Source organism: Protopterus annectens, chromosome 2.part0 (genome assembly GCF_019279795.1).
Source record: "Protopterus annectens isolate FY-2018-M chromosome 2.part0, PAN1.0, whole genome shotgun sequence".
NCBI classification, from domain to species: Eukaryota; Metazoa; Chordata; order Ceratodontiformes; family Protopteridae; genus Protopterus; species Protopterus annectens.
The window spans coordinates 898,840,099-898,853,499 of NC_056728.1; the positions used below are offsets into that span (position 1 = coordinate 898,840,099).

The following is a 13,401-nucleotide window of genomic DNA, read 5'->3' on the forward strand; positions in this document are numbered from 1 at the left end:
TTCCCCGCGGTCGAGTCGTCTCCGAAAGACATGTGTGAATGGGCGTGCCTTCGCTGAAGGTTGGGAGTCGGGCTGGCAACTCGGCACCATATAAATCTACTGCCAATCATTAGCGGACCGGAGTTCTACTGTGGCGACCCCTAACCGGGAAAAGCCGAAAAGACAAAACATGCCACCCACTATAATGGCAAAATTCAGATTTCACTTAAAATTGTCTTTTTACATTTTTTTCCTGCACAATCTCATTTGCGAGCCACTGCGCTACTTAAACGGCCAAAATTGGCCAAAAAAACTTTGATTTTCATAATTTTGGAACTGTTCTCCATGCCAGTGGCCATTTTATTGGCATTTAATAGTCATAATACATGCTTTACTTTGAGCTGTCATGCCCCCATTTTGATTTTTGCAGAAATGTACACTGTTAGTAACCAAATACATTTCTGCAATGGACACTGCTCTGACATGGATGCCTGCCTGCTTACTGAATCACTAATTCACCTCATTTGCATGGTTTTCACCAGCAAATGAGGTAATTACCATTATTCAGTGGTGCCCGTGTTAGAATAGTGCTGGCAGGCTCATTCACGGCCCCAGCCTTTTTTACTGGATCACTCAGCGGCTATATTCCATGCAGAAGCTGCTACAATATTCTGACATGGTGAGTTTGCTTTATTGAATCTCAGCCAGTGTGTTGAGTTGTGGCACATATCAAGTACACATTAGGTATTTAGTTTTATGTAAGGCAGCTGATCCCATTTGGGAGGCAGATGTGTTTCTGACAATATTTTGAACTTTGATGTTATGTGTTTATGACATGATTTCTTCTGAACCCTCCTAAGAGCTTTCCAAAGAAAACATCCTCTAGAGGGCAGTCAAGTGAAAGGAATTCTTTTTGTCATTACTGTATCAAAGATGAAAGTGCATTCTGCATGAATGTATCTTTTCTGTGGAACATAGCAGTTCATACAGCAAAAACATTGCCATAGTTTGCACATACTATGTGCTGTGGGTGCTGCTAATTTTTTGACTTTCTTATTGTACATTACAGGAGATGAAAGCAGTATTGGTTCAGCAACTGACCTGACAGAAACTAGCTCTATGGTTGATGGAGACTGGACAATGGTGGATGACAATTTTTCTACGCTGAGCCTAACACAGTCTGAACTAGAACACATTTCAATGGAATTAGCTAGTAAAGGTCCTCACAGGTCACAAGTTCAGTTGCGGTGAGTACAGTGTATTCATGCTTAAAGTATATTGATGAAGTCAAATTTTTAGAAGGTATTGCACTGAGGAGCAGGTACAGTTGTGTTTTACAAGGAACTCTTTAAAGGTATCCACATATACTTGTCCCCTTGTAGTAGAGGGTCAGATCTTGGGAATTGCCTTGCACCTTACATCACTGAGTTATACATAATAATTTCAAGAGGCTGTATTGTAGGGAAGCCTATACAAACTATTGAATTAGTGCAATTATTTAGACGTTTGCAGACATAAAACATGTTCATTGTAATGAATACTGATTTGGATAAACTTCATTATACTTTGGAGTTAACTGCAGGAGGACGGCTGTTCATCCAGCATGACTTTTAGAGCTTTGGATATATGCAGAGCTAAACTGGTATCCTGCCCATGCTAAGGACATCTGTTTGTTTCTTATAAAAGAGAGATCAGCCCACACTGTCACCAATTTTTTCTTGCTGAAACAGTGATTAGTAATCTATTGTTTCTTTTTAGGGGACTAAAACACTGCAGTAAGTGTCTAGACTCTTCCTTCGCACTGCTAAAGTTTATTTTTAATTTTTATCTGCTGTTTCACATTATTGAAGTTGGGAAAGTCCTTACAAGGCTGATTTCCCCAGAGAAGATTACCATCAAGTGTGTCTGTGGGCAACACCCCCCCCCCCAAAGGACTAACAGCTTCAGTATTTATTTTGCTTAGGAGATTGCAGTAAGTTTAATTCTCCAAATAATGTGGCCTTTTTAATTAGAAAACCCTGTTTTGAATGACCCATAATTTTCATATGTTTTTGAGCATAAGAGGCTTCTAGCTTTGTGCCGAGGGCAGGGAGAGCATTTATATCAGCAGTATATGTAAGCAGCATAAATGCAGCGGAAAAGCAAAAGATTCTACAGGCAGAGGACTTAGTGATTGTGACCCCCATAAGGGCCTGAAGGCTCCCTGTGTGATGCAGTACAGTGTTGTCTGCCACAGTCCTGGTGTCTCCTTAGTCTGCTTGTGTACCTGTTGATGCCCATTTGAAGGCCAGTAGTAGAAACTTGTTTGCAGTGTTTCCGTACCTCAATTGTATTAGCTAAAATGTCACAAATTAATACTTCTTCCCAGGCTTTTAACAATTATCTTCTGTTCCTGGTTTCTCCGTTTCCACTTTACTAAAAAAAAAAAAATAAATTCTAAGCTTGTTTCCTGCCACTAGTCTAGTCCAGATCCAGATTTATTTATTTACATTTGTTGACCGGGAATGTCCGACTGGATGCAGGTCCATTTTCAGCGGAGGCCCGGGGAGAAAAGCTCCCCAAATTAAAATATTACAGACATAGTTACAGATGAAGAATCCTATCAATTAAAATATTACAAACATAGTTACTTGCTGTATCCAGGACTGTTTGTAAGCTAATGAGCCCCTCCCCCCAAGCCTTTCTGTGTTGGAGGGAAGCCTTCTAGCTGATCAGTGGGAGTGGTAAGCACTAGGTAGCTTATCTACCACAAGAGGAGTGGTTTCTGGCCCAGACATTTTAGTTTATTGGTCGTTTGGGCAGTTTGTCCATTTCTCTCAACTTTCTGGTTTAAAAGCCCGCGTTTGTGCTTGTTTCCCACCTTTCCTGTAACTAGTCTAGTCCAGATACAGATTTGCTGTATCCAGGACTGTTTGTAAGCTTCTGAGCCCCCCAAGCCTTTCTGTGCTGGAGAGAAGCCTTGTAGCTGATCAGTGAGAGTGGTAAGCACTAGGTGGCCTATCTACCACAAGAGGTGTGCTTTCTGTCCCAGAAATTGTAGTTTATTGGCCATTTGGGCAGTTTTTCCCATCTCTCTCAACTTTCTGGTTTAAAAGCCCGCGTTTTCACTTGTTTCCCACCTTTCCTGTAACTAGTCTAGTCCAGATACAGACTTGCTGTATCCTGGACTGTTTGTAAGCTCCTTAGTGGTGCCAAAGTCTACTCTTCAATTTGTCCCTTAGATCTACTAGTTCTCTCCTCTCCTGCACTTATACTAGCGTATTAGTCTAGCACTTTACCAGACTTCTTGTAGCAATTATTGTAGCACACAAAAGTGCTACCAGCACTAAACGTTCTACAAGGAAACAGATTCAGAACTTATTATCAATGCCCACACCCCTCCAGGCACATCTAAAGGTCAGTTCCCTATGCTTTCTCCTATTAACCTGGTGAACTTGGGTATCCTGAGGCAATGTAGCAACTGCCTCATGTACACAGACAACCCTCTCCTCTTACCTCCCAACACTCAGACTTGCGAGAGATGCACTTATATATCCAAACTGGAAGCCACGCACACTCCAGCCAAGACCGGAATAGCTGGTCAAGAAGAGAAGGTCAACACTTGCACCACATCACATGGAACACACAGCCCTCCAGAACACACACCAGCACTACCTTCACATAAAAACACAAACCACACCCACCTTCGTGGAGGCTCTCAATAAAAATCTACCCAAGCAGCAGAGACCTCCAAGGCAGAAATACACTCGACCACCACAGCACTAATCACGAGACACATAACTCTCCTAAACAGTGTGCCACTCAACCAAAGCCCCCTAAGGCAAAACAGCATGACCAACACACTAGTCATCGGTGACTCGATAGTGAGGCACACTGATGGAGAAAGTAACAGTCAGCTGCTTGTCAGGTGCTGGGACAATAACGCATGCACTCAGGTCCCTCAACAACAGGTACAAATATGACTCTGACATTGTGCATGTGAGTGTGAATGATCTGAGACATACCTCCCTGGACTACATGAAAAGAGACCTGTAGGAGCTCTGGGATTGTTTAGCCCAGGCGGGTTTGACCCTAGCCCCAAGCAGCATCCTACCATCACCCAGAATGATACCACAGTACAAGCAGAAAATGATTGATTTCAACAATTGACTAAGTTTCTGGTGTCATTCTAAGAGGATCCAGCATCAGTCTGCCTGGGTGACATGATTGACAGACCTCGATGCTTTGCCAGAGATGGCCTGCATCTGTCACCCCTGGGCTTCTGGATAGTAGCCAAGACTCTTGCCACCCCTGTAGTGCCTTTTTTAGGCAGTGTTCCAAACACCAAATTACCATCATAACAACTACAAACAAATGCAATACGAGGGTCATGCTGCTCAATGCTAGAAGTCTAAATGTCAAAATGCACTTACTCGAAGCACTCGTTAAAATGGAGAACATCGACATTTGTGTTGTAACAGAGACCTGGTTCAAGGCAGCAGAAAGCACCCCTGCAGTACCAGGCTGTAACTCATTCCACACCTTTCGGCCCTAGAACTTGGACCGAAGCTGCAAAGGCGGAGGTGTTTCCATATATTGTCCACACCTCCAGACTGGTAGCCTAACATAACACATCAGAGGTACATCAGGTGCAGCTAACACTGGGTAAGACAGCGATTCAGGTCGCAGCCTGCTGTAGGTCCCCAACCATGTCCCAAGGCTCACACTCCACATTCCTAAGCACCCTGGAGAATATTAGGGTCCAGCCTAACACTCTCTTACTAGGCGACTTCAACTATTTCTCCATTAACTGGGAAAACTACTCGTATACCAATACACTTGCCCATCGTTTCCTGGAATTTAGTAATCCCAGTGCCCTGGACCAGCTCGTTTTTACCCCCACTAGAGGTAGCAACATCCATGACCAGGTCATTACTAACATGGGCGACCATTGCTCTGCAGCAATAGTCAGCTCCTCCCTGGTTAGATCCGACCTAAACTAATCACTTTGGAAATCCATATCCCCCACCCCTGCAAAGGTAGCCACCATGAAAAACTTCTCCAAAGCTAACTTTGGGCTCCTAAAACAGAGGTGGCTAACTTCACGACACACATGCAAATGGAGAATAGTTGTATGACCGCCAAATCATACACCAATGCACTGTACGAACATACACGAATGCATGGATCTTGTATACCCAATAGAACCAAGGCACTCTCCTCCAAAAAAAGGAAGCCAATCTGTTGATCCCCTGCCGTAAACAAACTCTACAACAGAAGGAGGAAACTGATGCGGAATAAAGTGAAGTCCCAAGACTGGAAAAACTCCCTTATCAGCCTCAACAAAAAGTTGAGATCCTCATCAAATCCTCTAAAGCTAGCTATGAAAACAGAATTGCAGCAGATAGTAAAGACAACCACAAGGTTTTCTGTAGTTATGTAAAAAATCTCCATGGCAATACCCAGATTTGCTCTGAGCTACTGCACAATGTTACCACCTATACCGAGCCAACAGATATTGCCAGTATACTCGCCGACAAATTCAGTGCCAACTTTACCCCCCCCCCCCAAAGGACCAATCACAATACCAGTAGATTGCCAGGCACCCAGAATTATTGCTGCACAGGTTAAAACAGCACTGTCCGAGGCCAAGAATACAGTTTCTATGGGACCTGACAATATCCCTGGCTGTGTTCTACATGAACTACAGAGTGAACTGGCACAACACCTCTGTGCCCTGTTCAATCACAGCCTCACCTCAGACTTTGTCCCTGCTGAATGGCATACTACTACATTCATTCCTCTCCACAAATGAGGAGCGACTACAGACCCTAGGAACTATCGCCCCATTAGCCTGATGAGCCTAATGTGCAAAGTTATGGAATGCATCATCATGGACCTAATAAACAAGGATATGGGGAATCTCCAAACTTTGGATCCCACACCGTTTAGTTTTGTAAAGGGTAGATCATGTCTGCTCAACTTGGTCAACTTCTTTGAGTCCGTCACCAGAGCTGTGGATGAAGGCAAGGTGGTTCATACAGCCTACTTTGATCTGGCCAAGGCTTTTGATACCATTCCCCACTCAGGAATCATAGAAAAACTTCCTAAGCTAGGCATCAACCGCTATATCACTAGGTGGGTTGCAAACTAGCTTACATAGAGAACCAGCATTGTGAAAGTGGCCGAGTCCAAGTCAGACTGCCGACTAGTCATGAGTGGAGTTGCACAGGTTTCGGTCCTGGATCCTCTCCTGTTTGGTATCTTCTTCTCTGAAGTCCAGGCCAACACCTAGGGACTCTGGCTGACAAAGTTTGCAGACTATTGCAAGTCTGGAACTATTATTAACTCTCCAAGTGATGTTGACATGCTACAGAATGGCCTCACTGAAACCACTGGTGTCAGAACCATGGCCTTTAGCTCAATGCCAAAAAAATGTGTCATCATCCCCTTTGGAAAAACCCGGTTCCTATGAATTACCACATTGATGGTAGTCCACTGAACATAGAAGGTGTTATAAGAGATCTGGGAACACAGGTTGACAGCAACCTCTCTTTTGATCACCATATTGCCACTGTGGTCAGAAAGTTCTTCTGTGTGGCACATCTCATTGCTAAGGGTTTTGCATCCAGGAAGAAAGAGCTCATTGTCTCCTTCTACTCTTCCTTCATTAGGCCAGTTATCGAGTTCAATGCCCCATTTGGCATGTACCTCACCAGACACCTGCAACAACTGGAGAGGTCACAAAAGTACCTCACAAAGAGGATCCTAGACCTTAAACACTTGTCCTATATGGACAGGCTCAAAAAACTCCCAACTGTTCTCTGTCTCATATCGCCTACTTAAAGGCGATCTCTGCTCAACTTGCAAAGCCATGTCTGACCCAGCTCTGTTAGAAATGCTACATCTAAACAAATCCCAATTCCTCCACACCACACGCTCCAGAGACCTCACCCTCAGTACCACAATTAACAGAATATGCTGGAGGGACAGGTTCAGAATCCAGAGATTTCCCATACATGTCAAGCAGAGCAGATCGCTAGACCCTCTTCAAGAGAAATTTTGATGAGTGAATGGGAAACAGAAAATTCACCCCCTTGCTATTCCTCCTGTTTTAGACATCGTAGATGATGTATTTATAGAGTCCAGTCTCACTCCTGACTCTCTACCACCAGCTCCTGTTAAGCCAGACAGATACTACAGGGTTCCTGATTCACATAAATTTCTTTATAAAAACCCTGCTGCTAACCCAGGAACTATTTCTCAGGGTCCCAAGGGGGTCAAGGCATCCACTGCAAAAAACATTATCCCCTATGATAGGGATTCAAGGGCCCTGGACAGATGGGGGGAAAAAGATTTACACTTCTGCTACCTTGGCTGTAAGGGCCTTAAATTGTCAGTTTCATATGCTTAAATATCAACAATATCTTATGTCACTACTTAAACAGAATTTGTTGACAAATTCTGAATGTGCAGAAAACAAATAAATGTAGGATTTATTGCATGCAGCTGAACAAGTGGGAAAGCATACTTTGCAATGTGGTTTTGATTCTCTGGAGGCCTCCTGCAGGGCCGCTGTTACGGGTTCTGTCATTAGGAGGCATGCTTGGTTAAAGGAATAGAATCTGCCTGACCATGTTAAAGCAAAATTATTAGATGCTGCATTGCAGCATGATACCTTGTTTGGTGTTAAAGCAGAAGAGGTGTTGAAGAAAATGGAGGACAAGGCTAAATCTATGCAGTCAAGGATTTCTTACAGGTACAACCTCCCAGATTTAGCAGGAACTGGCCTACAAAGAATTGGTCCTTTCCAGTGTCAGACAGGCCACAAAGAGGCAGATACAGATGCCCCAGAGGCAGATCCCAGCTCCAGGGCTCATGCAGATCTAAACAATGGGGTGCTCCTACTTCCAAAAGCGGAGAAGATAAATCACAGCTATACAGGAAACAGTCTCAATGACTTTCCCCTGCCAGCACCAAGCACTTATCTTCTAGCATCCCCTTTAGGGGGAAAACTAGCACTTTTTTCACAAAATTAGCACATGATCACCCAGGACAAATGGGTCCTGAATATAGTTTCACAAGGCTACATGTTCCATTTTCACACCCTGCCAAGGGCAAACGGAATGCCAGACCTGCCACACAATCAATGGGCAGAGGCACAAAAACAAGTTTCATCCCTCATGGACATGAGGGCCATTCAGCGAGTACCACAGCAAGAGCAGGGACTAGGATTTTACTCATGACTGTTCTTGGTGCCCAGAAAGGACAATGCCTGGATACCAATACTGGACCTGTCTATTCTAAACACATTTCTGGATATTCCAAAATTCAACATGTTGACTCTGCAGCAGCTTCTGCCCATGCTGGGCAAGAAGGCATGGCTTGTGACTTTAGACCTAAAAGAGGCATACCTGCATGTTCCAATCAGACATTCATGCAGAAGATACCTCAGATTTATAGCTGGCTCAATGCACTACCAATTCTCTGCACTACCTTTTGGCTTATCTACTGCACCCAGGGTCTTCACAAAATGCCTGGCACCAGTAATTGCATTTTGCAGACAAAGAGGAATACAAATATATCCTTACTTGGACGACTGCCTTATTCAAGCAGAGAACAAAGACATTCTATTACAGCATCTGGTGTTTGTAAAAAGATTACTAACCATGCCTAGGGTATACAGTAAACGAAAAGAAATCAAAACTAGTACCCTCACAAGAGATAATATTCCTGGGTGCAAGCTTAAATACAACTGCCCAGATGGCTTATCTCACGCCAGACAAACAAAGACAACTGGCTACTTATTTCAAAATGTTGGCAACAAAGACCCAGTTATCTGCAAGAAAAATTCTACAGGCTTTGGGCTTCATGGCATCATGCATTCTGCTAATTCCATATGCAAGACTGCATATAAGGAAACTACAGTGGTATCTAAAAAGTGTTTGGACTCAACATTGCCACAGCCTGGAGACAATAGTTACCCTCATTCCCTGCCGGCAACAGGAGGTTCGATGGTGGGCAAAGGTCTGTCACCACAACAAGGGACAGCCTTTCACTTTACCCACAGCCAGGCAGACATTAACAACAGATGCGTCAGATTATGCCTGGGGGGCCCATATGGCAGGAAGATGTATTCGGGGCACATGGCCCACAAGCCAAATGCATCTACATATCAATAAAAAAGAGATGCTAGCTGTTCAGAATGCCCTGCCAGCCTTCAAGGATCTACTTCATCCAGGACAACTATTGATAAAGATGGACAATACTACAGTCATGTGGTACATAAACAAGCAGGGAGCCACACATTCCTACCCCCTCTGCAGACTAGCCATGATTTTGTGGGACATGGCATTGACTTACCAAGTACATCTGCAAGCACAATACCTGCCAGGAAAGATAAATTCTCTGGCAGACGAACTAAGTAGAAACCTAATGGATCCCCACGAGTGGAAATTGGATCCACAAGTCTTCAGCATGATAACAAGGAACTGGGGATGCCCGCACATAGACCTATTTGCCTCGCCTCACAATTGCTAACTACAGAGATTCTGCACAAGGACTTATCACAAGCAAGCATGGAAAGTGGATGCTCTATCTTTCAGCTGGAAAAACTTAACGGTATATGCCTTTCCTCCTCTACCTCTCCTCCCCAAGGTACTCCTAAAGGTCAGACAAGAGAAGCCAAAAATTATACTGATTGCCCCAGACTGGCCCCGCCAGCACTGGTACCCAATCCTAAAGAGCTTGTCTCAATGCCCAGCCTGGACATTGCCTCAAATTCCTCACTTATTGACCCAACAAAACAGTCAGATCCTGCACAGACAACTCTGGACCTTAAATCTGGGAGCATGGCGGATAATATAACCATTCAAAACACGCCTCTCTCTAAAGCGTGATGGATGTTATTTTGGAGGCCAGGAGGCCTAGCACCAGAAAATCTTATGCAGAAAAATGGAAGAGATTCTGTGCTTGGAACCAGTCAAAAGGAATTGACATAATTGTACCAAATATTCCTCAGATTTTGCAATACTTAACTGAGATGCTGGACAAAGGCCTATCCTTTTCATCAATTAAGATTCATGCCTCTGCCATTTCAGCTCACTACAATACAGAACCATCTTTTTTTTCTTATCCATTACAAAGGCAGTACCTCAGTGGGGCCAAAAACATAAGACCTCCAAGGAGAGCTCCAATACCTGCTTGGGACCTAAATTATGTCTTGGAAAAACTCACACTGCCTCCTTTTGAGCCAGCCTCTACAGCTGATATAAAATTCTTATCCTGGAAAACAGCTCTGCTCCTAGCAATAACCTCTGCAAGATGAATTTCAGAGTTACAGGCACTCATGGCTGTGGAACCTTTTATCATTTTCCATCAGGACAGGGTTTCTCTAAGGACAAACCCAACATTTATGCCTAAGGTAGTGTCCACTGTGGCCCTGAATCAAACAATTCATTTGCCTACCTTTTATCCAAACCCACAGAATAAGAGTGAGAGACTACTGCATTCTCTGGACATTCACAGACAGCTACGCTTCTACTTGGACAGAACCAAAGCTTTCAGAAAGACTGAACAACTTCTAGTGGCATATGCTGCAGGATCACAAGGAAAGGCTATCTCAAAGCAGACTATTTCAAAATGGATAGGCCACTGCATTCGTTTCTGCTATTTACAGCATGGCAAATCAGTGCCTAAGGGCGTTAGGCCACATTCAACCAGAGCAGCAGCCTTCCTCAGAGGAGTACCAACCAAAGACATCTTGGAGGCTGCAACGTGAAGCTCATTGCACACTTTTACAAAGCACTATCACTTACCTCTCTACTCTAAATCCAGAGCAGGCTTTGCCACTGCAGTTCTGCAGGGCCTCATAGCCTCTCCCAATCCTATTTAGCCCCAGCCGCCCAACCTTAGCTTTGGGATTCAACCCAATTGTAATGACTGCAACAGTGAAACATGATGAACATAGTACAGTTGTGTACCTACCATAAATGTAGATGTTCGAGTGTATTCACTGTTGCAGTCCAGGTTACCCACCCACCATCCCCCTTTCCTTTGCTGGGTCTTATCTGTACCTCTCTATTCTATACAACCTATGTGGTGTATTTGCTTGTAGATGAAGGTAGAGTTTTACTTTACTGCATGCATGTTTATTGGCATAAATTAGCCTATCCTTTTGGGGGCACCTGACATCTGGGGCAAGAAAAACTGAAGAAAATGGCGTCGGCTGCATCTTTTATACCCCTGGCGCACTGACGTCAGGGAGGAGGCGACAGCAACCGATGCCGGACCAGGACTTTGGAATTCAGGCCGACTGCGGGTAGCTTGCCAGCAGGATAACCCAATTGTAATGACTGCAACAGTGAATACACTTGAACATCTACAGTAGAAAAACAGTTTGTACTGTATCCTCCTCCCTGACGTCAGTGCGCCAGGGGTATAAAAGATGCAGCTGACGCCATTTTCTTCAGTTTTTCTTGCCCCAGATGTCAGGTGCCCCCAAAAGGATAGGCTAATTTATGCCAATAAACATGCATGCAGTAAAGTAAAACTGCCTTCATCTACAAGCAAATACACCACATAGGTTGTATAGAATAGAGAGGTACAGATAAGACCCAGCAAAGGAAAGGGGGATGGTGGGTGGGTAACCTGGACTGCAACAGTGAATACACTCGAACATCTACATTTATGGTAGGTACACAACTGTACTATGTTCATCGTGTTTCACTGTTGCAGTCATTACAATTGGGTTGAATCCCAAAGCTAAGGTTGGGCGGCTGGGGCTAAATAGGATTGGGAGAGCCAAATTATGGAACTCACTCCCACCCACAATTATCTCCGTACCATCATGCACCAACTTCAAAACTTTATTAAAAGCACACCTAAAAACATGCTGGCTATGTCCTTTTAACTGCCACTCTAATATCATCCACCCCATCCAACCACTACCTTTCTTTCACCTCCACTAACTACCTTGATGATAGCAAGCTCAGATGCTCATAAGCCTAGTACTTATTATACAGCAGGAACTTCTCATTGTTACATTTGTTAATGCCTGTTATGTACTTCACAGATAAAGATTCTAGTTGTCTACTGATGTACTATGTTCTTCATCTGTAAATATGTTGTAAGTAATTTCTATGTTAAATTGTTAATCACTATGTAATCCAATGTAACTACTGTCTGTTTATTTTACTGTGGAGCTTTTCTCCCCGGGCCTCCACTGAAAATGGACCCACGTCCAGTCGGACACTCCCGGTCAACAAATTTAAGTAAATAAATAAATAAATTTATGGTAGGTACACAACTGTACTTTTTACTCCTGGGCAAGGAATTATTTTTTGAACCCCTTTCACAAGACATATTAAAAAAAAAAAAAAAAAAAAACTTGCGTGTAGTCAAACAAGTTGGTTCACTTTCCTATTCCAAAATACCATACAAACTGTTTTCTAAGTACTTTCCGTTTTATTGAAAATGACCTGTAGCTGAAAAGTTCATACGAAAGAGAACTTCTAAACTTAGTGGAGGGGGGCAGAGACTACTGCAGATTGAAGGAAAATGTGGAGGGAAGTGGCCGTTCCCCCAGCCAGAAAAGTTTTTCCCAGTGGTTACTGTGCTATTCCATAAGTTCTAGACATACTTTCAGCTCATAAAATTGTGAACCATCAAAAGTGTGAAAATTGGTCTTCATTCAGTTATGCCTTCCATCCTTGCTTCTGAAGAAGTAATATATTTAGAGGAAGGGTTGGGGGGCAGACATAGCCACCTACAAAATACATTTAATGGAATGGTGACTTTCACACTTATGATAACACTTTTTATAACACAAGAAATATTGTTTATTAGCAACTTAGTTATTTCGACATAAATATTCTGCAAAATCAGACACAGTGCACATTCTCTGATCCTAGTGACTACGCCCGTAGTTATGTGATAATTATTACTCGCACACCAATTACTAATTATTTTAGTACACTCTATATCCATTTCACCCAAAATACTAAGCTTTACAATGTAAGTTTCACTCAAACCAACATCAGTATCTGTATGTTAGTTCCCAGACCATAATTCTTGCCAGTATACTCACAAGGTTGCAACATGCACTGAATTACCACTTGCAGCCCCCTATGTCGCCAAAACAAAATACAGTACCAGTACCGATTGAACATTAAAAAAGGAAAAAGAATAATAAGCAATACTGGAGTTACAAACAGAAAAAACAATATAGTACCTGTGTAGTACTTCTCATTTTCTTTAGTGGTGTACCAGAGATCACATTTTTACCAGCTGAAGATTAATATATAAATCAAAATCGAAATCAACCATATTACAAGTAGTGAATATAGTAAAAGAGATAAAAGAACTAAGTGTGACCTTTAGAAAAGGATAGGAGCAAATTACATAGAAAACAAGGGAATTGTGGGAACAATACATAGAGTAATG

General features: G+C 43.1%; 1 protein-coding gene across 1 annotated transcript in view; it reads left to right on the forward strand.

The window, feature by feature from the left end:
* The window catches only part of RIC1 (RIC1 homolog, RAB6A GEF complex partner 1), a 2,584,659-nt gene that overhangs the window by 2,228,999 nt on the left and 342,259 nt on the right, over window positions 1–13,401 (forward strand). The window contains exon 24 of the mRNA XM_044061149.1: window positions 1,049–1,226. Coding sequence (XP_043917084.1) covers window positions 1,049–1,226 — 178 coding nt within the window. The remainder of the gene's footprint in view (window positions 1–1,048; window positions 1,227–13,401) is intronic.